Raw genomic sequence first — 25,620 nt, forward strand, 5'->3', positions numbered from 1 at the left:
AACGTATCAATGAGTTTTATTCGACGATAATGGACAGAATATCCCAGTTAACAAAGATTTTATTTTTTGAATAAAAAAGCGAACGCAACACAGCTATATGCTGTTTATATGAGACACAAGTACATCATAAGGACACACAGAAAGGCTAAAAATAAAATAATGGATAAAAGGCATATTATGTAAACGCTGATTAAAAATAAGACTGGCATCACTCTGTTGATATCAGATAAAATAGATGTCAAGGCAACGACAAGAGAGAAACCGATGAATCCGCTACTGCGGTGGGACACTTCAACACCCCGCTGGCAGGGGGCAGAGAATCACGAAGGACGGTTAAGGCCGTCCATCCATAGTCCTGAATCCAGTCTCTAGTGGACTCTAGGCCACTTCACTCAACAGTGGCAGCACACACATTCTCCGTAAGCTCGCGTGGAACGCTCTGAGACGGTTCACGTTCTGGGCCAGAACCCTCCCCTTAACAAATTTGAAAGAATAGAAATCGTACACCATCTGCTCTCTGACCACAGTGGAATTAAATTAGAAATCAGTAAAGAAAGAAGCCTGGAAAGTCCCCCCAAATACTTGGAAGATTAAATAGCACTCTTGTAAATAACATGAGTCAAAGAAGAAATGGCAAGAGAAATTTTAAAATATTTTGAACTAAATGAAAATGAAACCCAACTTATCAAAATTTGTGGGATGCAGAGAAAGCAATGCTTAGAGGGAGATTTATAGCATCTAGTGCATATATCAGAAAATAAGAAATATCTATAACCAATAATCTAAGTTCTACCTTAGGAAGCTAGAAAAAGAAGAGCAAATTAAATCCAACATAAGCAGGAGAAAATAAATAATAAAAATTAGAGCAGAGGGGCACCTGGGTGGCTCAGTCGGTCAAGTGCGGCTCTTGATTTTGGCTCAGGTCATGATCTCAGGGTTCATGAGTTCAAGCCCCACATTGGGCTCTGTGCTGACAGTGTGGAACCTGCTTGGGATTCATTCCCTCCCTCTTTCTCTGTCCCTCCCCTCTCTCTCAAAATAAATGAAAATAAACTTAAAAAAATTAGAGTAGGAATGAGTGAAGTTGAAGACATGAAATCGATAGAAAAAAATCAATGAAACCAAAGCTAATTCTTCGAAAAGATCAATAGAATTGATGAGTTGCAAGCCAGGTTAACTAAGAAAAAAAGAATAATATATATAAGCATCAAGCCATTATATTGGACACTTGGAACTAATATATGTCAATTATAGCTCAATTGAAAAAAAATTAAAAGAGAGGATACAAATTACTAATAACAGGCTATCACTGCAGATCCCACGGACATTAAAACCGATAATAAAGGAACACTGCGAACAACTCTATGCCCACACATTTTTTTTCCTAGAAATTGACAAATGATTCTAAAATGCATATGGAAATGCAAAGGGTGTAAAATAGCCAAATAACTTTGCAAAAGAACAAAGTCAGAGGACAAACACTACCTGATTGCAAGATGAATCATCAAACTATAATAATCAAGACAGCATGGTGTAAAGACAGATGAATAAATCAGGATACAAAAGTGTCCACAGATATACCCACACATATATGGACAACAGATTTTGAACAAAGGTTCAAAGGTGGCTCATTTGAAAAATAGTCTTTTCAGCAAATGGTGTTGGGACAATTGGATATCCACATTTAAAAACAAAAACTTGTAGGGCACCTGGCAGGCTCTGTCCGTGTGGAGCATGTAACTCTTAATCTCAGGGTCTTGAGTTTGAGACATTGTGGGTAGAGATTACTTAAAAAACGACAGCAAAACTTTTGACTTTCTAATTCTGCAATCGAATGGGTATAACAGGGCATCTCGTTATGTTAATTTGGACTTTTCAGGTTACTGAGAAGTTTAAGCATCTTCCCTGCTTCTCAAGTATTTGGGTTTCTCTTCTAGGCACTATCTCTTCCTTCCTGGGTGCCCTTTGGTCACTCCCTCCACTGTGGGGCATGCACCTCGCAGATCCTCACACACAGTCCTGGAGGGACTCGTAGGAGGGTCCACATCGTGGGTTGTCTGTAGGATGGGCAACTAGAAGCAATGTGAGAGTTTAATCCTAGAGGAATGGAAAGCCTAAATGTGGCGCATTCAAGATTGGGCATAATCTCACCTCTGACCATCCAAGACACAAACGTACACGTAACACTGAAGGTTTGTTAATGAGACACACATCAGTACACACTCCCAACACATTAGAGTTGGGGCGGGGGGAGGTACCTGGAGAGAGAAGTGAGCCGTGGGATTGGATCTGAGGGGTCTGGACTGCAGATCTGTCCACCAGCCAGGTGCAGAAGGAAAGGGGAGGCAGTGGGTGTGTCCCACCTCCCTCCCCACAGCCGTCTTAATGAGGTGGAAAGACGGAGCCTATGGGAGTGGAGAGCAGAAGGAACAGGTCGGAAGGGGAGATTTGGGCACAGGCATGTTCCCGAGACAAGGAGGTCCTGGCTGTGACAGGGGAGGGGTAGATGTGTGTGTGTGGGGGGGGGGGGGGAGGCACTGGGAGGCCGGTACCTTCCTGAGCCACTGAGGTGCTCCGGGTGTGGTCGCCCTTCCTCCTGCTCACTACCTGCCGTCTCTTCCACCCTCGGCTGCAGTGTCCCCTCCTCAGAGACATGGCCCCAGCCATGCCATGCCATGCCATGCCATGCCATGCCATGCCATGCCATGGTGAGCACGTCCTCACTCCTCCCGGTTTGTCAGCATACTCCAGAGCACCTCCTGGTCCACCAGAGGCCCGTCCTCTGAGCAGGACTCTGAGCGATGTCTCCAGCTGGCCTGGGGGAAGGACGGGGTCGGCCAAGGTGGAGAGGGCCCCCTCCAGGCAGAGGGGCACTCACTCAATTTTGTGCTTTCCTTGATTATATGCCCAGAGCCGGCTGGAGCCAAGGCAGGGCTGACTTCCTCTTAAAAAGGGCTTGGCTGCTGATTCTCCCCTACTTTGTATATCTGGAAAGGGCAGGCCCAAGTCTGGCAGGCGTGGGTGTCCGGGACAGGCCCCGGGAAAGCTGCCTGCAGCTGACCTTGAGGACATGGAGCCACCCAGTCCTTTCCTGGGACAGCTGCCTGGCCAATGGCAAACAGCGGCACTGGGGACCAGAAGGTTTGGCCAGGCTTCCGTCCTCCCATCACTCCTGCCCACCGCCCCCCCCCACCCCCGCCCGGCTCTTTCTCTCCACACCACCTCTGGATCGAGGAACCCACAAAGGCGAAGTTTGGGTCTGTGCTCGCTACTGTATCCTCAGCACCTGGAACAGCACCAGGCACAAAGCAAGTGCTCCGTGCACTTTGCCGCATGAATGAATGCAAGCAGGAATGCATGCATGCGCAAGGGAAGCACGCGTGAGCCTGCCTCCGGGCCACCCGGGACAGCCTGGCCGGCGCGGAGCCGGGCCCCATCTGCTTCGCGGCCCGACGGGGAGCGAGCAGGCACGCGCAGCCGGGCAGGCGCCCCGGGGCGTCGGCCAACCCCGCAAGTGAGCACACGCAGCACCCGCTTGGACTTCCGCCGGCCGCCGCCGGCCTCTGCTCCCAGGCGCCCCGCCCACCCGCCGCATGGGCACGACACCCCTCTCGTGACGTCATCTCCCACGGCCTTCCAGAGAGCCGGCCGCGGACGCCGCCATGCTATGTTACGGCGGCTGGCGGGCCTTCCTCGGCGTCGCTGCACAGCGTCTCGCCGAGGCCCCGCCCCCCCCCGGAAACGTCCCCGCGGCTCGTCCGGGCGGGCGCCGCCATGTTGGGGGTCCTCACCGCGGGCGCGTAGGTGTCTTCATAAGATGCCGGCTCGGCGGCGCCCGGCTTTCTCCCCCCAAGATGGCGTCCATGCGGGAGAGCGATACGGGCCTGTGGCTGCACAACAAACTGGGGGCCACGGACGAGCTGTGGGCGCCGCCCAGCATCGCGTCCCTGCTCACCGCAGCGGTCATCGACAACATCCGCCTCTGCTTCCATGGCCTCTCGTCGGCCGTGAAGCTCAAGCTGCTGCTCGGGACGCTGCACCTTCCGCGACGCACCGTGGACGAGGTGAGGCGGGCGGCGGTGGGGGGGCCCGGGCCGCCCCTTCCAGTGACCAGAGACCCCGGGCCCTGCTCCCTCCCCTCCGACCGTCCCTAACGTACCCCCTCGCACCCCTGGCCCTGACCCTCACGGCCCACCGCCCCCTCACCCCCGTCCCCGCGGACCCTCATTCCCGCCCGGGACCCTCCCCCTCACACCCCCTCCCCACGGACCCTCATTCTCGCCCGGGACCCCCTTCCCACACCTCCCTCCCCGCGGACCCTCGTTTCCACCCCGGACCCTCCTCTTCACACCCCTTCCTGCGGACCCTCATTCCCGTCCCGGACCCCCTCCCCACACCTCCCTCCCCCTCCGACTCTCATTCCTGCCCCGGTCCCTGGTCCCCGACCCTCATCCGCCCTCCCCGCGAACCCTCGTTCTCGCCCCGGACCCTCCCCCTCACACCCCCTCCCCGCAGACCCTCATTCCCGCTCCGGACCCTCCCCTTCACACCCCCTCCCCGCAGACCCTCATTCCCGCTCCGGGCCCCCTCCCCACACCCCCTCCCCGCAGACCTTCATTCCCGCTCCGGACCCTCCCCCTCACACCCCTCTCCCGGAGGATCCTCTTTCCCTCCCGGGACCCCCTGGTCCCCGACCCTCACACCCCCTCCCCGCGGATCCTCACTCCTTCCTCCCAAGCCCCGCCCCCCTCTCCGGCCCGTTCCCCCCCCCCCCCACAGGCCCCACCCTGCTCGCGCTAGGGTCCCGGGGTCTGGAGCGGCCGGTGCGCCCTGGCCGGGAGGGGAGGTTGGGGCGGGGGCCGCGGGGCCGGGGCACCTGTTGGCGGCAGGGCTGCGGCGGGCTCCCGCGCTGCGAGCGGCCTGGGGGGCGGCGAGCTGCCCGGAGGAGGCGGGTTCCCGGAGCCGGGCGTCTGGGACGAGACGGAGGACCTGCGGCCCTGGTGGCCCCGCAGTCTCGGTCCCTGGCGGAACAGCCGCTCGTTTAGGGCCCTGAATCCTTGGAGTCTTGCCACCCTCCCATTTTCCGTCTTCCGGGTCAGTGGGCAGGGGTGTGTTTCTGTGCTTTCCTGGACGGTCCTCGGCGTCGCTTTTCGTGCACGCGGCACTAGTGTTCCCGAATGCCGAAGCCCCGCCGTGGTGCCGGCGGCCCGCAGCGACGCTGCGGTGGTTGGTGGCTTGTGCGGGAGCTGTGCCGAAGCGCCCGCGGGGGGCCGGTCCGCGCCGCCCGGCCTCCCGCCCGAGGCCCGCGTGCCTTTACCGCCGCGGGTGCCTTGCCGGGAGTGGGCGGGCCTCGGCTGGAACGGGCCGGGGGCTGCCGCTTCCCGCGTGGCGCGTCCGCTCTGCCGCCGGCCCTGGGCCATTTTCCTTGCGAGTGGCCTTCCCTTCCCGGGGCCGGCAGCTCTCCGTCCACCCCGTCCTGGGGAGACCGTGGCTGGCGGCCAGCTTTGTGCGCTGGCGCCCTGCTGTTGCCCGCGTCGCGGTGTTTGCGTTAGGGTGTCCGCAAGCGTGTCTCTGTCCAGGGTACGGTTTCTGGGATTGGAACTCGGGGGCGGGAGAGGGGGGCGGGGGGGGGGGGGGCTCGGCACGATGCTGAGTTGTTTTTCCAAGTGGTTGTATCCAATTGGACTCCTCACCGGCGCCTGCCGGCCTGGAGGGTGTGGGAAGGTGTTTGGTGGGGCTTTCTTGTTTGTTTTTTCCCAAAGTACCTACTCCATTTTTTAAATTGAGGTATAGTTGACCTACAGTGACATTAGTTATATAGTTATATTCGGGTGTGCAGCATAACGATGCAGTGTTTGTATGTATTGTGTGATCACGTCAATACATCGATCATATATGCAGATCGTTTCTTGTGATGAGAACGTTAAAAAAGTGTTTAATGTTTACTTTTGAGAGAGAGAGACAGTGTACGAGTGTGTGTGTGTTGGGGAGAGAGACAGAGAGAGAGAGAGAGAAATGGAGACACAGAGTCCGAAGCAGGCTCTGGGCTCGCAAAGGGATCATGACCTGAGCCGAAGTCGGAAGCTCAACCCATTGAGCCACCCGGGCTCCCCTAATGTTTATTTATTTTTGAGAGGGGGTGGGGGAGGGCAGAGAGCAAGGGAGACACAGAATCCCAAGCAGGCTCCAGGCTCTGAGCTGTCGGAGCAGAGCCCCTTCAGGGGCTGGAACTCAGGAGCCATGAGACCATGACCTGAGCCGAAGTCCATCGCTTAATTGACTGAGCCCCCCAGGCGCCCTGTGATGAGAACTTTTAAAGACTTACTCCCTTGACAGCTTTCAAATATGCAGTACAGTATTAAGTGTAGGCACTTCATTCAGTGGTTTTAACTTGTATTTGCCTTAATACTATTATGGTTGAGCTACTACTACTAATGTGGTTCGTGTGTTTATTCACTGATTTTATTTTTTGTGAATATTCAAATCTTCTGTGTTTTCCTGTCTTTTTTAAATTGCTACGTAGGTTGAAAATACACATACATACATACGTACGTTGGGTAGCAGTCCTTTTTTCAGTTGTTTGTGTTACAGATGTTTTCCAGTTTCAGCTTGACTTAGCCCCTTTCCTGGAATCTTCGGACGTTCGGAAGCTCTTAGCTCTACGTGTGTGCTTGTACCAGTACCGTCCCGCCTCCCTCAGTGATTGGGAGGGATTTTGTCTCCCCGGGCATGTGCCTCCCTGTGGGGGGCGGGGGTGGTGGGGCTCCTGCTGTCCGGTTTGAGCTGCACAGTCTGCCTTTCACTTGCCAGTCTTCAGTCTACCTGGAATTGATTGTGCTGTGAGGCTGGGAGTGCAGTTTTGCTTTCCATATGGATGTCCAGTGAGTCCAGCACCACTTCCGGAAACAGCTGTCTCTCCCCGTTGATTTGCACTGTCACTGCTTCGGGTCGCTTCTGGGCTCTGCTCTGTTTCTTCAGGCCATTTGAATGTGTCATTGTGCTAATAGCCCACTGAGTCCTCTTACCGCCGCTTGACACAGAAGCCTTGACAAGCGGCCCCTCCCGCTTTGTTCTTCAGGGGCATCTCGGGCTATTCTTGGTCGGTTCTACTTCCACGTGTGTTTGATCTTCCCTTCTGAGGTTACACATACCTCACGTTGGGATTTTGACCGACATGGAAGACCGAGTTGAACTCACGATGCATTCTGGGGTGAAACCGTCTTAATAATACTCAATCTGATAGATTGTGAATATGGACATATCTCTCTATTTAGATCTGCTTTAATATTTGTTATGAACTGCTAACGATTTTCTCCACAGAGGCCTGCCATCCTGTTAGATGTATTACTCGATATTTCACATTTTTCATGCTGTTGTAGGTGGTATCTGTTAAAATTTTATTTAAAAAAAAAATTTTTTTTTTCAACGTTTATTTATTTTTGGGACAGAGAGAGACAGAGCATGAACGGGGGAGGGGCAGAGAGAGAGGGAGACACAGAATCGGAAACAGGCTCCAGGCTCCGAGCCATCAGCCCAGAGCCTGACGCGGGGCTCGAACTCACGGACCGCGAGATCGTGACCTGGCTGAAGTCGGACGCTTAACCGACTGCGCCACCCAGGCGCCCCTTAAAATTTTATTTTTTAGATGAGTTTGTGAATAGTATCTGTGCCAAGGGCTTACTAATTGTAATAATCTTTTCTGTAAACTATTTTTCTGTGTCTTTCCTATGCTCTTTCCAGTTATGTTTTTTCTTGCCTTACTGGGCTCACCAGGACTCTGTCTTGTTTCTCATCACACAGGAAGAACTTGGACTGTTTTGCCAGTAAATACTATGTTTCCTATTATTTTGGATGGCTAGCTTTTGTCTGGTTAAGGAAATTCTTCTCTATTTCTAGATTTTGTTTTAAGTTATAATCATGAATGAGTTTTAAGAGTTCTATTTAGATATAATTTACAAAGCATACAATTCACTCATTTGAAATGTACAATTCAGCAGCTTTTAGTATCTTCACATTTGTGTAACCATCGTTCTAGACAATTTTAGAACATTTTCATCAGCCCCCAAATAAAGCCTGTACCCATTAGCAGTCTCCCCCTCCAGCCCTACCCCCCTTCCCTAGCCTGAGGCACCCACTTACCTGCTTTCTGTGTCTAATGATTTGTCTATTCTGGACATTTCATATGAATGGAATCATACAATGTGTGGTCTTTTGGGACGGGCTACTTTCAAGGCTCATCCATGTTGTAGCACGTGTAAGTATTTCATTTCTTTTTTGCAACTGAATGATATCCATTGTATTAATAGAACACATTTTATTCATCAGTTGATGGCCATTTAGGTTGTTTATACTGTTTTACTATTATGAATAATACTGTGAAAGTTCATGACAAGTTTTTATGGGCATATGTTTTCAATGTGGACATTGGATGTCAATTCTCAGGTATATGCCTTGGAGAAGAATTGTTTGGATCATAACTATTTTGAGGAACTGCCAAACTATTTTCCATAGTAGCTTCAGCATTTTTACATTTTACACGAGTGATTTTTGAGTGTTCCAATTTCTTACATCCTTCCCAACTGTGTTGTTATCAGTCTTTCTGGCATAGCCATCCTAATAGTGTGAACATGAATGGATTTTGAAATTTGTCAGATGGTTAAAATATCCCTTGGCATGTAACTCACCACATTTATAGAATAGTTTCAATTGTAAACCAGCTTTGCATCCCTGAGGTATAAACCTAATTTAGTCATTTTATATTGTTGGATTATGTTGCCCAGATATTTTGTGTAAGAATTTTGTATTTATGTTCCTGGGTGAAATTAACCTTTAATTTTACTTTTTGAAATTGTCCTTGTCATATTTTGGTACTGAAGTTATGCTATCCTTATAAAAGGAATTGTGGTGTATCCTCTGTTTTCCTTTTCTTTGGAGTTTAATAATCGGATTATTTCTTCCTAAATGTTTGGTAGGACTTAGTAATAAAGCTATGTGGGGGAGCCTGGATTTCCTTTGTGGAGAGATTTTTGAGTATTGATTTTTTTTTTTCTTATTTATTATCTTTATTTTATTTTTAAAGTTTATTTATTTATTTTGAGAGAGAGTGCTGTGTGCATGTGTGTGAGTGAGAGAAGGGCAGAGAGAGGGAAAGAGAGAATCCCAAGCAGGCTCCATGATGTCAGCACAGAGTGGGATGCAGGGCTAGATCTCATGACCCTCGGATCATGGCCTGAGCTGAAATCAAGAGTTGGATGCTCAACTGACTGAGTCACCTAGGCACCCTGTTTTATATTCTTCTTAAGTAAAAGTTTGATGTTATTTTTTAAAAAAAAATTTTTTTTTTCAACGTTTATTTATTTTTGGGACAGAGAGAGACAGAGCATGAACGGGCGAGGGGCAGAGAGAGAGGGAGACACAGAATCGGAAACAGGCTCCAGGCTCTGAGCCATCAGCCCAGAGCCCGACGCGGGGCTCGAACTCACGGACCGCGAGATCGTGACCTGGCTGAAGTCGGATGCTTAACCGACTGCGCCACCCAGGCGCCCCTGATGTTATTTTTTTTTAAAGGATTGACCATTTCTACTAAAACTTCAAATGTATTGGCATAAAGTAGTTAATATCCTCTTCTCTTTTTAATATCAGAAGCATGTGTAGTGATGGTCCCTTTTTCATTTTTTGTTTTTTTTGATCTATCTCACCAGATATTTGTTAATTTTATAGAACTTCAAAGGACCAACTGTTGGCTTTGTTGATATTCTCTGTTATGTTATGTATTTGTTATCTGTTTAACTACTTTTTTTTTCATTTTCATTATCTTCTTCCTTGTATTTCCTTTTTTCTTTTGGTCTTTTACTAATCTCTTAAGATGGAAGCTGACCTCATTTTCAATGCTTTTTCCCTAAGATACATGTATAAAGCCGCAAGGTTTTTTGTAATCACAGCTTTAGCTGCATTCTGCAAGTTTTGTTAAATAGCATTTTCGTTAAGTCGCAATACTTCCTCATTTCTGTGATTTCTTCACTGGCACTGTAGTTTAGAATTGTTTCTTAGTTTCTGTACATTGGAGAGGGAGAGATTTTAGTTATGTTTTGTTAGTGATTTCTAGCTGTATTGAGTGCTCATCAGGATACAGTCTACATTATTTCAGTTGTTTGAAATTTAAGATTGCTTAATGGCAAAATATGTAGTCAGTTTTTGTAGACATTGTGATTGAACTTGAGAAGCAGATTTATTCACTAGTTTTGAGATCCATTGCCCTGTATATGTTCATTAGGTCAGTTTGTTTATTGTATTGTATAGGTCTACTGTAGTCTTACTGGTTTTTAAAAGAATTACTTCATTTATTAGTGAGAGGGGTATGTTGATCTCTGTTATGATTATAGATTTGTTCATTTCTCCTTACCGTTTTATCAGCTTTTGCTTTATATATTTTGAGGCTATGTTATTAGGTGCATGCAAGTTTAGAATTGTTTTAGTTGCCTGTTAAGCTGAACCATGGATCTTTATATAGAGCTTTCTGTATGTGGTAATGTTTTTTGTGCTTAAAGTCTTTTTTGGTCCAACTTTAATATAGATATATCAGCTTTCTTTCACTGATATATATCAATATATGTAGTTCTGGGACTTCATAATACCAAAACAATTTTTATTTATTTATTTGAGAGAGAGAGTATGCATGTGCATGCATCTGATTGGGAGAGGGGATGGGGAGAGAATCTCAAGCAGGCTCTACCCAACACGGAGCTCTATCTCATTAACTGTGAGATCATGACCTCAGTGGAAAATAAGAAGTCCAGAGTCAGAGCTTTAACCAACTGAGCCACTCAGACCCAGGCACCCCCCCACACCAGTGTGTGTGTGTATGTGTGTGTGTGTGTGTGTGTGTTTAAGGTAAGCTCTACGCCCAGTATGGGGCTTGAACTCAATGACCCCAAGATCAAGAGTCTCATGCTATACCAACTGAGCCAGCCAGGTGCCCCTATATTACAAGAAACTATAATAAAGGAATTATTGGCTAGGTTGCAAAAGGATTAGGCCATTCTGGGTAGTTTACTTTTCTGAAAAGCGTTTTTATTTTCTTAGTATTAAAACTTTTTTATTTTTCCCATTTTTTTAAATGTTTATTTATTTTTGAGAGAGAGGGGGTGTTTGTGAGCAGGGGAGGGGCAGAGGGAGAGAGAGACAGTGTCCGAAGTGGCCTCTGTGTTGACGGCAGAGCGCCTGATGTGGGGCTCGAACGCATGAATCATGAGATCATGACCTGAGCCAGAGTTGGGTGCTTAACTGACTGAGCCACCCAGGCGCCCCTCTTTTTTTTTTTTTTTTTTTTTTTTTGGTTAGTATTTTAAGTAATCTGTACACCCAGCATGGGGTTTAAACTCACAACTCTAAGATCGAGAGTCTCATGCACTACCAACTGAGCCAGCCAGGTGCCCCAAGCAAATTTGCTGAAACATCTTAATTCACTTAGCTATCTTAATTATCTTTAAGTTATTTAAGTATCTAATACATTTGAAATGTCATTCTAAAGATTAAGTTTTTCTATATAAGACTGTAGATACAGGGGGACTAGATGATTGGGCTGGACGTGTCCACAGTGTGTTAGAGTTCTCCAGAGAAACAGAACCAACAGGGTGTGTGTGTGTGTGTGTGCGTGTGTGTGTGTGTGTGTGAGTGCACGCCCTATAAATACTCACATATGCCATATACGGGGGTGGTGGTGGAAGGAATTGGCTCACGTGATTAAGGAATCAGAGAAGTCCCAAGATCTGCAGGGATGCTAGAAGAGCCGGTAGTTCAGGCCAAATCCAAAGACTGGAAAAGACCAGTGTCCCACTTTGGCCAAGCAGGAGTTCTGTCTTCAGTTGGTTGAATGAGGCCCACCCATACCAGGGAGGGCAATCTGCTTTATCTAGTGTGCCAATTCAAATGTTAATCTCATCCAGACACACCTAGAATTGACGTTTGGCCCGATGTCTCGACGTCTCGGCACCCCCGGCCCAATCACGTTGACACGTAAGTTTAACCATCACAACAGCATCTGCTACAACCTGTGTTTCATTGTGAAATCCTGAAACCAGTTTACTAGTTTTATGACGTATCTAGTCTTCTTAAAAGCTAAGTAAACAACAGTCTGTGGCTAATACCGGGGGGAGGAAAAGAAATTTGAATGATCCAGTGTTTTAGTTTATTTAGTAAGGGGTACAGAAGTAGGTTAGGGCTCCTGCTCTTTAAGAAACTTTTATTCTGGCTAGGGGAGTCAGAATGATGCCTTGAAAATGGAGGCGAACGATTTCAGGGTATTATGTGCATGAGGTGTCTTGCTGACTACAGAGTGTCATAAAATGTGAATAGTGACTTTGGGATGTTTGAGCTGTATTTGAAAAGGCATTCTAGGAAATAAATGCTACTGGAAAACACCAGTGACCACTGTGGTCTAAGACACTGACATTGGCGCCAGTGGAAGTCTTAGAACAGCGGGACCGGGAGATTCTGTGTATTCTGTAGAGTTAGCCAGGTCCGGGGTGACCATGGGAAGTCTTGGGGATTCCAGTGACCAGTGACCGGGAGGGCGAGAGATGTCTCAGCTGGAGGGTCAAAATGACAAGGCCAGCTGCACAGGGAACGATACCCAGTTTCCCCCAAGGACACACACTGCTGCTGTGAAGTGCTGAGCCCTTCCCTCGCGTGGCTGTCTTACTGAGAAACCGTTGACTGAAATTACAGACTCAGAAACTTGGCTGTCTGAACTCAGGAAGAAGGAAATGTCCCATTTGTACCTGGAGGATCTCAGATGCTTAGACACACAGAAGCAGCCTCAGTTTCCAACCCAGGGGCGGAGGGTCAGATGAGGAGGGTCTGAACGTGACTTCTACCTCTCTTACCTGTGTTGTTTCCAAGGACACTGGACCCAGGTCTGCGTCACGGTTCTGACACAGACCTTTTTTACACACGGACTCACCACTTCGTTGAAATTTCACCTAAACTTTGCTGTCCCCCTGGAACCTAGTACAGGTTTCTGCGATGGTGCCCGTGACCCTCTGCGATGGTGCCCGTGAGCCTCTGGCCTGCAGCTGTGTCACCACAGTGAGCCAGCAGCCTGGCACCAGGCTGTAGGCTCGGCTGTGATGGTCCCAGACCATTGGTGCAGGACCGTGGTTCACTCGGTCGTCCTGCGAGTTTCCAGTGGCACGTTTTGGTGGACTTTTCAAATTACAGGTGTCTTTAATCTGTCTGTTCTAGAAAATCTCAGCAGTTATTTCTTCAAACACTGCCTTCACCCCAGTTTCTCTCCCTTTCTCCCTGATTCTGCAGTTAGGTGCATATGGGACTTTCCTCTCTTTCCTGGGTAGCCCCTTCCATATTTTCTAGTGGCTTCCTTTCTTTGTTATGGTCTGGATAGTGCCTGACTTACCACCCCATCCCTTACTTCTGTCTGCTGTTAAACTTTTTACTGGCTTCCTTTTCCTTCCTACTAAGGCTGTTCTGTCGCACTTATTCTTTGACCCCTACATCCTGCTCCCACGTTCCCTGTAGGCAACAACCATTCTGTTCTACTTAAAAGAGTGTCTTGCTTTTAGGTGGGGACTTTTCTTTCCTTTCAGGTGTAAGTGATCTAAACTGCCTGTATTTAAGGTGTGTAATGTGACATGTACACACCTGTAACAGTAGGACAGTGAAGGTTCCGGCGGATCACAACCCGCGTCTCCTCCTGGCAACTGCTTTCTGTCACTACGGATCAAGTTGCACATTATAGAACATTATATACATGGAATCGTACAGAGTGGGTTTTTTAGGTGTCGCTTCTTTCACTCAGCGTATAATTTTAATATTCGCCCATGTGTTACGTATGCTAATAGTTCATAACTTTTGTTTTTAAGCTTATTTCTTTAAGTGATGTCGACACCCATCCCGGGGCTGGAACTCACAACCCCGAGCTCAAGAGTCGCACGCTCCACTGACTGAGCCAGCCAGGCTCCCTATAGTTCATAATTTTACTGCTGAGTAGGTTGTCTCGATATGGGCATGCCCCATTTACGGCTGTGTCCCTGCGCGCACTGCTCTTCTCTGGAGGAAGCATGTAGGAGAGGGATGGCTGGGTCCTTTTTCTTTTTAACGTTCATTTGTTTTTGAGAGAGAGCCTGCACGTGCACATGAGTGAGGGAGGGGCAAGGAGAGAGGGAGACAGAGGATCCGAAGCAGGCTCTACGATGACAGCAGGGAGCCCGACGTGGGGCTCAAACTCACGAACCATGAGCTCATGACCTGAGCCCAAGTCCGACACTTAACCGACTGAGCCACCCAGGCACACTGCTCTCCAGGGTGACGGTACCACTCACCTTCCCACCAGCGACATACGAGGTCTCCAGTTGTCTTCTAGAAACATTTGGTAGCGCCTTTCTAATTTTAGGCATTTTTTGAAACAGAGTTTATTTTTAAGTAATCTGTGTGCCCAACATGGGGCTCGAATTCACAACGCTGAGATCAATAGTCGCACACTCCCCTGGCTGAGCCAGCCAGGTGTCCCTACAGTCAGGCGTCCTAATAGGTGTCAGTTTGTACTTCCATAATGATAGTGACATTGAGCATCTTTTCTATCAGTCTTACGTTGCAAATCTTCCATATTTTTAAAAAAACTTTTGAAGTTTATTTCTGAGAGAGAGAGAGAGAGAGAGAGAGAGAGACAGCCAGTGGGGGAAGGGCAGAGAGAGGGGGAGAGGGAGAATCCCGAGCAGGCTTGGTGCTTGTCAGCACGGAGCCCAACCTGGGGCTTGAACTCATGAACTGTGAGGTCATGACCTGAGCCGAAATAAAAGAGACTCGGACTCTTAACTGACTGAGGCACCCAGGGGCCCCTTCACATATTTAAAAAAAAATTTTTTTTAATGTTTAATATTTTTGAAAGAGAGACAGCAAGCAGGAGAGGGACAGAGAGCGAGCGAGACACAGAATCCAAAGCAGGCTCCAGGCTCTGAGCTGTCAGCACAGAGCCTGACGCGGGGCTCAAGCTTACAGACCACAAGATCATGACTTGAGCTGAAATCGGTCACTTAACTGACTGAGCCACCCAGGCACCCCCACTTACTACTTTTAATTGATGTAAAATTATATTGTCTACATACTTCAGCAATTTTTTTTATTCATTTATTTTTTTAAATGTTCATTTTTGAGAGGGAGAATGCACGGGCACGCAAAGTGGGGGAGGGACCGAGACAAAGGGGGACAGAGAATCCCAAGCAGGCTCAGCACTCAGTGCAGAGCCCAGTGTGGGTCTTTGAAGTCATGAACTGTGAGAACATGACCTGAGCTAAAGTCGATGCTTAGCCAACTGAGCCATCCAGGTGCCCCCCTTCAGTTCATTTTTTTTAAACAAAACATTATTTTTAATTATTTTCAGCCATGTTGCTGTTTATCTAATCCAAGGGTTGATAAATAGACCTGTGACCTGTCTGTATGGTCTGTGAGCTAAGAATGTTTGCACGTTATTGAAAAGTTTATTTAAGCCTGTCTCATATCTTCCTCCCTCCTTCCCTTCCCTTCCCTTCCCTTCCCTCCCCTCCCCTTCCCTTCCCTCCCCTCCCCTCCCCTCCCCTCCCCTCCCCTCCCCTCCCCTCCCCTATGCCATGTGGCCCACAAGCCCTAAAATAGTCACTGTCCAGCCCTTCAGAGAAAAATGGGCTGACTCCTGCTCAACTGTGCCCCCGCAGTTGGTGTCCCTGTGCACGTCCCTCCAGCCCTGGGTGGCAGGCTGCAACCAGCTTGGTTGTAACAAGCAGTGCTGTAGGACAGGGCTTCTTACCCCTGGGTCACTGTGGAGCTATCTTTGAAATCTACGCCCAGGTGGAAGTGTTGGGTCACAGAATGTATCTGCTTAAGTGGTGACATTGTAGTGTCCACACTCCCACCTGCAGTGCCTGAGGGTACTTGATTCCCCCTCACTCTTGTCACACCTGGTTTTGTCCACTTTTCTGGTTTTGTGGATCAGATGGTTGGAAATTGATAGTTTGTGTTCATTTGAGGCATCTGTCCCCTGTGTTCCTTGCCTTGTCAAATTTCCTTTGTATGTTGCCTATTAATAGCATCTGCCTTTGTTTCTGTTGGGGTTGCTGTCTTGTTGATTTGCAGGGACTCTGTATATTTTGGGTAGTAAACACTGCTGGTTTTGAACATTACAGATTGCATCTGCCATTTTGTTACCTGTTAACTTTTTCATTTGTCCTTCGCTGAACAGAAATCTTTCATTTTAATACACAGTAAGTTTTTGGTTTATGCTTTGTGCTTTTGAAGTTTTAAGAAGTCGTTAGAGGGGCGCCTGGGTGGCGCAGTCGGTTAAGCGTCCGACTTCAGCCAGGTCACGATCTCGCGGTCCGGGAGTTCGAGCCCTGCATCGGGCTCTGGGCTGATGGCTCAGAGCCTGGAGCCTGTTTCCGATTCTGTGTCTCCCTCTCTCTCTGCCTCTCCCCCGTTCATGCTCTGTCTCTCTCTGTCCCAAAAATAAATAAACGTTGAAAAAAATTTTTTTAAAAAGAAGTCGTTAGATGTGCCTCTTTTGTTTCTTTTCACTGTGTAGTTCTTCCATTCACAGATAGGTCTTTAATGCGTCAGGAGTGCACCTTTGTATGTGCTGTTATATTGGAAGCCAGTCTCACTTTTCTCTGTTCTGAGTCCAAGATCTGTGTCCAACCATGCATTTAGATGCATGCATTTTTCTCATGGATTTGTGACGCTGTGTGTATATGAGAGAGAGAGTGTGTGTGTGTGCATGCTTTAGGGCATGCGGCGTTGCCCTCTTGGCAAGAACTGGAAGGTCCTTACTCCAGCATCTGCCTCCCCCCAGAGACCCAATGAAAGCTACCATGAGAACACGGTTGAAGATAGGATTCTTCTTTTTTTTCTTTTAATGTCTATTTATTTTTGAGAGAGAAAGAGAGAGGGCATGAGCAGGGGAGGGGAAGACAGGGAGGGAGACACAGAATCCAAAACAGGCTCCAGGCTCTGAGCTCTCAGCACAGAGCCCGACACTGAACTCGAACTCACGAACTGTGAGATCATGACCTGAGTGGAAGTCGGACACTAAACCGACTAAGCAACCCAGCCGCTCCTGAAAGTGGGATTCTTGCTGAAGATTTGGTTTAATCTAAAAATGGTTTGGGGGTGCCTGGGTGGCATAGTTGGTTAAGCATCTGACTTTGATTCAGGTCATGATCTCATAATTTGTGAATTCGAGCCCTGTGTCAGGCTGTCTGCTGTCAGCTCAGAGCCCTATTCGGCTCCTCTGTCGTGCTCTGTCTGCCCCTCCCCTGCCTGCACTCTCTCGAAAATAAACATTTAAAATATAAATGAATGAATGAATGAGGTTTGGTCTGCCATAATGAAACACAATGCAGCAGACATTCACTTTCTTTTTTTTTTTTTAATTTTTTTAATGTTTATTCATTATTGAAAGGCAGAGACAGAGCACAAGCAGGGGTGGGGTAGAGCGGGGGGGGGGGGGGGGGGGGGGATGTGGACACAGAATCCGAAGCAGGCTCCAGGCACTGAGCTGTCAGCACAGAGCCCGATGCTGGGCTCGAATTCAGGAACCACGAAATCATGACCTGAGCCAAAGCTGGATGCTCAACCGACAGCCCCCAGGAGCCCCAGACATTTACTTTCTTACAATTCTGGACTATAGGACATCGAGACCGAGGTGCTAGCTGATTCAATGTCTTCTGAGGGCTGTCCTCCTGGCCTGCAGACGGCAGCCTTCAGGCTGTGTGCTCACACCGTAAGAGAGGTCTGGGATCCCTTTTGTAAAAGGCAGGCACCCCTTCCCTTAGGACCCCGTCCCCTCCCGCTACCATCACACTGGGAATTAGGGCTTCAGCGTGTAGTTTGAGGGAACACGCATTCAGTCCATAACAGTAGTCTTTTTGTTTTTAACCTCCCTGCCTTTTTTTGTTAACATTTTTAGAAACTACGGTCCATTTTGCCTTAGGGTTGTTGTATTAGTTTGCCAGGGCTGCTGTAACAAAGTAGCACAAACTAGATGGCTTAGAACAACAGAAACATAGCGTCTCACGGCTCTGGGTGGCCTCTCCTGACTCGGGATGGCCTCGGCTGTTTGGTTGCTTATAGGAGCATCGCTCCAGTCACATAGCTGTTTTCTCCCTGTTTCTTTACCTTGTGTTTCTTCTGTGAGTGTCTCATGTGTGTCCAAGTTTCCCCTCTTCGTAAGGACACCAGTCACAATGACTGCATTTTAACTTGACCACCTCTGTAAAGGCTCTGTTTCTGAATAGTCATATTCTGAGCCACTGGACATTAGGACTCTGCCATATCTTTTTGGAGGAGCACAGTTCAACTTAAAACACTAGGTTTACAGGGCATCTGGTGGCTTAGTTGGTCTAACATCTGACTCTTGATTTTGGCTGAGGTCATGGTCCCAGGGTCATGGGATCGAGCCCTGCATCAAGTTCTGCACTGAGCATGGAGCCTGCCTGAGATTTTCTCCCCACCCCCCCCCACCCCAGCAGCTCTCACTTGCCCTCTTAAAGAAAACACCCAAAACAGGGGCGCCTCTGACCTCAGCTCAGGTTATGATCTCACGGTTCAAGGGTTCAAGCCCCACATCGGGCTCTGTGCTGACGGCTCAGAGCCTGGAGCCCGCTTCGGATTCTGTGTCTCCCTCTCTGCCCCTCCCCCACTTGTGCTCTGTCTCTCTCTCTCTCTCTCTCTCTCTCTCTCTCTCAAAAAAAATAAATAAAAAAACCAAAACCACTAGGTTTTTGTGAACGCAGGTGGGTTCTCAGTTTATTTTGTGCTCATGTGTGAGCTGTTTTGAGAGCACGTCTTGTGTCTTGCTTGCTTCTGCAGCTCTAACACCGCACCTCACCTGGCTCTTGGGAGAGACTCTGTCTATAGAACAACTAAGTCATTAGAGGGTCTGGTTAGCTGCACATCTCCTCTTGGGGAGGCTTGGGGAGGGGATCGCGCACGCGTCATTCCCTTCACTGCCTCGCAGAGTCTGCTTTATCTGGTGGGTCTCTTGGTGGGCGCAGAGCTGTTCCCGTCTTCCGCTGCGGGGAATGCTCTGCCTGAGTGTCCTGTTGCCTAGGTGTGTAGGGGAGCCGGAGGGCACTTTCTTCTTTCCCGGGTGTGCAAGAGAGCCGGAGGGCACGTTCTCGGAAGTGCTGACTGCCCTGAGAGCACATAGCATATAAATTGTGACGCATGTTGCTAAGGTAAAAGCTTTGTAGACGTTATGCCCGCTTACGTTCTGGCATCAGCTGCTGTTCCTTTATTCGCGGAGGGGAGTTGTGGCACAGGCACGCCTGGGAATGTGCCCGTGCTTTTCTAGGGAGTGGTGACAGATTTGGGGTTTGGCCCGAGGTGGCCGAGTCCAGGCTGTTCTCCCCGAGGGGCCGCGGTGGTCACCTGCCCAGGTACCTGCCCCGCGCCTCCAGGCTCACGCGGGGGAAGCTTGTCTCCTTTCCGTTTGCGTTTCTTTTACATGGAGTGAGGCTGAGTATCCTTTGCATTTTTAAGAGTTTTGAATCGTTTTCTGGTAAACCTTTTCTTACTGACTTGTAGGATCAAGTGTGTGTGTGTTTAATGCCTGTGATAGGAGTTGCAAGTACTTTTTCTCTAGCTTGTCGTGGCTCTTTTGATTGTATTTATGGGGTTTGGACTTTTTTGGGTTTTTCCATGCCAAAATAGTTGTGTAGTAAAGTTGATATTCTTGCCTTTTGTGGTCCTTGGTTTAGAATCGTATGTACAGACGTCTTTCTCACTTAGCAGTCACAAAAAAGGATTCCTGTGGTTTCTTCTAGTATTTTCACAGTCTTACTTTTCAAACTGAAATCGGACCCATTTGCAGTTTATTTGGAAATAAAGTGAGAGACTCGGAGCGTTCTCCATCGTGTGGCACATTCATAATGCATTTTCACATCTGGTAAGATTAACGCCCTCTCGTTACCTTCTTTTTAAATGTTTCTCTTATTTTTCTTTGTTGATTTTCTCAGAGGAATTTAGAATCAGATTGTCCGGTTGTGTGAAGAAAATCAGGAATTTGAGAGGGGCGGGTGACCCCACACTTAGCGGCTGAAGGAGAACGGCCTTCCCTGTGGCATCGCGTGCCCTCCCCTCGCCCGCCAGGTCCGCGCAGGGCTCCTGCCCTCACTGCTCCGTCACCTTCATTTGAACTCATTTCTCTGCTTTATGTTTTTATTGGAGAGAGTCGTAAACATTCATGGCACTGTAACCGGTCACCAGCATCACACGCTCTGGAGGAGTATTTGCCGAATACTGGATTTTGCCTTTCTTCCTCTTTGCTTCGACTCTGGCTGTGACTGTGCCAGTGCCTGCCTGCACAATTAAAGCTCCTTTTGACCCAAGTACATGCTTCCTGACCCAGCTGTCGTCAGAGCTGCATCCTGGTGATGGGGACTGTCCCAGGCCGGCCTGGGCCGCCTCCTGGAGACACCACTCAGCTGTGCCTCTTGGGTGCTCAGGCGTGTGACGTCTGGGGACACGGCATCCAGGCAGGGGCCCGGGCCCGGGGGTGATGCCGGATTTGGAGACATCCTGCAGGCTTTGGCTACGTTTCCCTCGGTTACCCTTCCGGGCACTTCCCCCACAGATTTTTCTGCCTCGCATCATTTCTCAGATTGAGATATTCACATAGGACTCGTTCTTTGCACGTGCAGTTTGGTGGTCTGGGTATGTTCACAGTGTTGTGCAGACGTCACCACTCTCTAATCCAGAGCAGTTCGTCACCCCAGCAGGGTGCCCTGTCCTCATTAGCATTCGCTTCTGTTCCTGTCAGGCCCCCGTCACATCTCTACAGCGCACCTGGAACTCGTCCACTGTGTGGTCTTCTGGGACTGGCTTCTTTGACTCAGCGTCACGTACGGAAGTTCAGGTTGCATCTGTGCTGTGGGTACACCCCGGTTGAGTCACCCCTTCACTGCTGAGCTCTTAGGAAGAAAGCCGTTGGCATGCAGGTCTCTGGGCGGACGTGCGTTTTCGTTATCTCGTGTTTGTGCGGGAGTGGAGCCACGGGTCGCACGGTCAACTCCGTGCGCGTCTCACTGAGGGACAGCCAGGCTGGCTCCCCCCCGCGCGGCCTCATTTTGCATTGCCGGCAGCCGTGTCCAGAGGGTTCCGGTCCCTCTGCCCCTTTGCCCACGTCGCCCACCTGTTTGATTCTGCCCTCGCCCGGCTCATGAGGCAGCGCCCGCCGGTGTGGGCCACGTCATGTTTGCAGCCTCTCTTCTGTGTGGTCGTTTGCGAGTATGGACATTCGGGAGTTTCCTTAGGCGCAGTCTGTGTGTGTTTCTTGTTCTTCGTGCTTCGGAGCCATTGCCCAGGGTGGAACCTGCCATCTTACTGCGCCACTTAGAACGCTGGGCGCTCAGTACGTGTCATTTTCTTAGGCACAATTTTAGTTGGCCTGGGACGTGTTTTTATGCTCTTCTTGTTGTAGCAAGGGACGCATAAAGTTGTTTTAATTTGAGGGGCACCTGGGTGGCTCAGTCGGTTAAGCATCCAACTCTTGATTTCGGCTCAGGTCACAATACCATGTTTTGTGAGCCTGAGCCCCACGTTAGGCTCTGTGCTGTCAGTGCGAGCCTCCTTGGGATTCTCTCCCTCCCTCTCTCTCTCAAAATAAATAAATAAACATCTTTTAAAAATTGTTTAATTTTTTGGGGCGCCTTGGTGGCTCAGTCGGTTAAGCATCCAACTCTTGATTTTGGCTCAGGTCATGATCTCACGGTTCATGAGTTGGAGCCCCACATCAGGCTCCATGCTGATGATGCAGAACCTGCTTGGGATTCTCTCTCTCCCCCTGTCTTTCTGCCCCTCCCCTGCTCGTTCGCTCTCTCTCTCTCTCAAACTTTTAAAAAAATTTTAAATTGTTTAATTTTTCACTTTGTGCTTTTTTGTTTTTAACGCAGAACAGAGCTTATATTATACCTCAATGGAAGTAAAGGGGAAGGCAGTGGATGGGGCACTCTTCTGTAACAGCAAAAAGCCCCCCCTACCACAAATGTTTACAAATAAATGTTTGCTGCTTTTTTTCTTTTCGAATATTCATTTAAATTCTAGTTAGTGAACATATAGTACAATGTTGGTTTCAGGGTTTATCATTTTTACCATCAGAGAACATATTTCTGCATATTTCAAGATATGGCCTTTTAGAACTGGTCAGCTGGCATCTGACCCTGTGTGTGGCTGGCAGGGGAGGGGGACCCACCCTGAAGCTTTGACCTCACACGTGGGTACCTCTCCTCCAGTGGGTGGGAATGGGAGGGGGGCAGGGAGCTGTGGTGAGGGCAGTTGCTGCCCCTGCGGGGCCAGGAGTGAGGAATCACATGTCTGAGGGATGGAAAGACCAGTGACCAGGTGGGCTGAGTGTAGGGCTAGTGTGGTCTTGCAGCGGCTCAAGGGTCCTGCCTTCTCCCCTTCCCCGGCCCTCTGTCTCCTGCATCCGTGCTCTCCCGTCAGGACTGTGAGCTCGCCTCTCCTTCCTGAAGGTGCCCCATCAGCAGGTTTCCTAAATGGGGGTGTGGGCCTGGCAAAGGCAGGGGCTTGTGTGTGGACAGCCCTCCCTCCTGCTGCTGTCCTGGCACACGGTCACCTGGGTGCCGCTAGGAGCCATCTAGGAGGCTGTGGGGAGAGGCTGCTGCGGGAGGGGGAGTGGGCAACAGGCGAAGGTGGGGGCGCTCAGTGTGAGTGGGCATCGCGACCTGGCAGAGGCCGTGGTGGCCCAGGGGAGCGGGATGGCCCTGGGGTGGGGGGAGCACAGAGGAAGGGGAGCCCAGGTTCCCGTGAGGAGGGGGCCGGGCATGGAGGCGGTTGCTGTGGAGGCTGGACACTTCCCCACAGAGCTTCAGTGGGGTGTGAAGGGGGCTGCTGTCTGTGTTTGGGAACAAAGGTGTGCAGACACCTGCACCTGCGGGGGCTGCTGTCCCCAGCTGGTTGCCAAGGCCTGTCAGCAGTGGGCGGGGCTTCCGGGAGGGGCGGCCGTGCAGCCCCCAGGCTCAGGACACTGTCTCTCCTTTCTCTGCAGATGAAGGGCGCCCTGGCGGAGATTATCCAGCTGGCTACCCTGGACTCGGACCCCTGGGTTCTCATGGTAGCTGACATCCTGAAGTCCTTTCCCGACACCGGCTCGCTTAACCTTGACCTTGAAGAACAGAATCCCAACGTTCAAGATATTCTAGGAGAACTTAGAGAAAAGGGTATTTGTGTGTGTGTTTTTTATGTGGGGAGGAGGGAAATGTGAACTTGACATCTACAGTGTTGCGTTGTGTGCGGGGCAGTTGCTGTGGTTCCGGAAATGTTATCTGTGTGCATTTTCCACCCCCACCCCCACCCCCCGCCAGAGCTGCTGCCCAGCTTCTGGCCAGTCTCAGAATACCAAGCTTGTCAACAGCCCACAAGCCTCTCCTCACTGCTCAGCTCCGTGAGGCCATGGGCTCTGCCCGTTCAGGTTGCATCTCTAGAGCGTAGAACATTCCCTGGCACAGAGTAGATGCTCAGAACTGTGTGTTTAAAGTATCACCAGTTGAGTTATTTTGAGCTTGAACTGAAAATTATTTAGAATATTCTCGTAAATGATCAGAGAAGGCATAGAAAGACGAGGAGGGCTGTTCCTCCCAGGTCTCTCTCTGTCTGGAGACAGGTGCTGGTGCCCCTTCAAGATGGAGCCTGTGCTGCCACAGGGCCGGTAGCCTGGCCATTCCCCCCACACAACACAGAGTCTTTGGGAGCCCTGGGAAGCAAACCCAGGACGTCTTTGTCCTGGTGGTTATCTTGACCAGGGTCCAGGTGAGGTCTGCCTCTTAGGTGGGGAAGGGCCTGCTTTGTCTTCGGCTGCAGGGGGCTTCTTGGCCCCTGGGGGGGGGGGGGTGCTGGTCCTGTGGTGGGGGGGGCAGGAAAAATAGGGGTGCATTTGAGCTCCTTCCTCAAGGGTTTTCCCTGAGTTCTGACTCCTGGGGGGACAGAGAAGCCACCCGAGTGCTGCTTCTGAGGGCCAGGATCCAGCAGAAGCCAGAAGAGACCACTGACAGGGGCCCGTGGAGGCTGCAGAGAGAAGCCTATGGTGACCACAGACTCGCCTTTCCTATTGCTCGGGGTGTGTCTGGGCATTTCTGATGCCTGGGAATGCTGGAGACACTCTCCAAAAATTGTTGTATTGATGCACACCGGTGGGGCCCCATCCTGGTGGGTGGCCACCCGCTTGACCACCAGCCATGTTGGTGGCCTTGACTGGCGGGCGACTGGTGGGGTGGAGACGCTGGGGAGTCCGTCTTTGACGGATCAAAGCGGAAGATCCGCAGCTGTAAACAGGAAACGGCATTTGGATTGTGTTTTCACATCAGTGGTGGAGACGGTGGCCTGGGTGAGGGAGCTCCTAACGAGTTGTGTCGGTTCTTGAACGAGCAGTGAATGAGTGTGAGGCGTCAGCCATGCTGCCACTGGAGTGCCAGTACCTGAACAAAAACGCCCTGACGACCCTCGCCGGACCCCTCACTCCCCCAGTGAAACATTTTCAATTAAAGAGGAAGCCGAAGAGTGCCACGCTGAGGGCAGAGCTCCTGCAGAAATGTGAGTGTCCGCCATCTGGGCGCCGGGCTGGTGGGGACCCTCTCCTCTCGGGGCCGCCCTGCCGAGCTCACGGCCGTGCTTTGGCCTCGGTCTGTACTTCTACTTTCGGAGTTCTTTGATTTATGGCTCCTAACCTGTCTTCTTGAGACCGAGGTCTGCAAAAGTTTTTCAGAAATTTATTTACTGCTACGCTAAACTGTGTGTTCTAAAATCTGCTCTAGAAACTTCAGAATTTTCGGGTTAAAGGGTCTGTAATCTTGTTACAAAAAGTGAAATCTGCAAACAGCGATGTGGGCGGTGATAGGTGGCCTGGCAAAAGCTCCTGAAAGGCTGGCCCCTCCTGTAACTGCCTTTTTCTGGAGTTGCAGATGGCGTGCATCTCACCGTAAAGATGTTTCAGCGTTTTATTTAACGTTTTCTCAGATAGTAGCATGTGAAATGGGTGTGGAAGTTATTTGCTAGAAAAAAAGGCAAGGAAGTTGATTCTTTTCAACCAAATTGCAAAACATATCCCGATAAACTTTTATTCTGAATGGCTACGGAATTGGTATCAATGACATACGTAAATGCCCTGGTTGCAAAGCATCTGGGTAAAACGCACCAGCCGTTGTGACTCTTAGTTCAGAATAGACAGCGTCTTGGGTCTGGTGCCGTGCTGTGGCTGCATGGGGCTGGTGGCCCCGCTGTCCCCTGTGGCAGAGCCTAGTGCTGGGGACCAGGCTTCCGGCCCCGCCTCGCTGCTCCCGTCCCCTTCCCCAGCACCCACCGAGCCGTCCCGGGAAAATCTCGTTCCCTCCTCATACTTCTGCGTCTGCGAGGAGAAACGCCACGCACGCTTTGCCTGATGACCACGGTCATCAGTATCCAGTGAGGACACCCCCATCGGGGCTGCCCGACTTGAGACCTCACGCAGGGTGCCCAGGAGGCCTCCCTCCAGCCCCCCTGTGGGGCCCCTCTGGAGTACGGTTCTGCCCCTTCCGGGCAGCCCCACGGCTCTCCTTACTTGAAAGTAGGTCTTGTAAGCAA

The 25,620-nt window shown here is 50.0% G+C and overlaps 1 protein-coding gene and 1 long non-coding RNA gene across 5 annotated transcripts in view; one reads left to right on the forward strand and one right to left on the reverse strand.

The window, feature by feature from the left end:
* Positions 1-3,930, reverse strand: LOC147582153 (uncharacterized). Of its 3 annotated transcripts, none has more exons than XR_015250651.1 (3): positions 3,792-3,930; positions 2,259-2,816; positions 1-2,072 (listed from the first exon to the last, which is right to left on the reverse strand). It is a non-coding gene; the product is annotated as an uncharacterized LOC147582153 (long non-coding RNA). The 3 variants fall into 3 exon arrangements; XR_015250652.1 differs by lacking the exon at positions 3,792-3,930 and having other exon boundaries at positions 2,259-2,405; positions 2,553-3,159; XR_015250650.1 differs by lacking the exon at positions 3,792-3,930 and having other exon boundaries at positions 2,259-3,159.
* NELFA (negative elongation factor complex member A) overlaps positions 3,855-25,620 on the forward strand; it is a 27,353-nt gene continuing 5,587 nt past the window's right edge. The window contains exons 1-3 of one of the 2 annotated variants that reach the window (XM_086705630.1): positions 3,855-4,064; positions 23,054-23,225; positions 24,433-24,594. In XM_086705630.1, coding sequence (XP_086561756.1) covers positions 3,855-4,064; positions 23,054-23,225; positions 24,433-24,594 — 544 coding nt within the window. Of the gene's footprint in view, positions 4,065-8,167; positions 8,255-23,053; positions 23,226-24,432; positions 24,595-25,620 lie in introns of those variants that run through there. The other variant, XM_086705631.1, reaches the window with a different exon arrangement.

Source organism: Puma concolor, chromosome B1, assembly GCF_028749965.1.
Source record: "Puma concolor isolate L17-30 chromosome B1, mPumCon1.1.hap2, whole genome shotgun sequence".
Taxonomy (NCBI): Eukaryota; Metazoa; Chordata; class Mammalia; order Carnivora; family Felidae; genus Puma; species Puma concolor.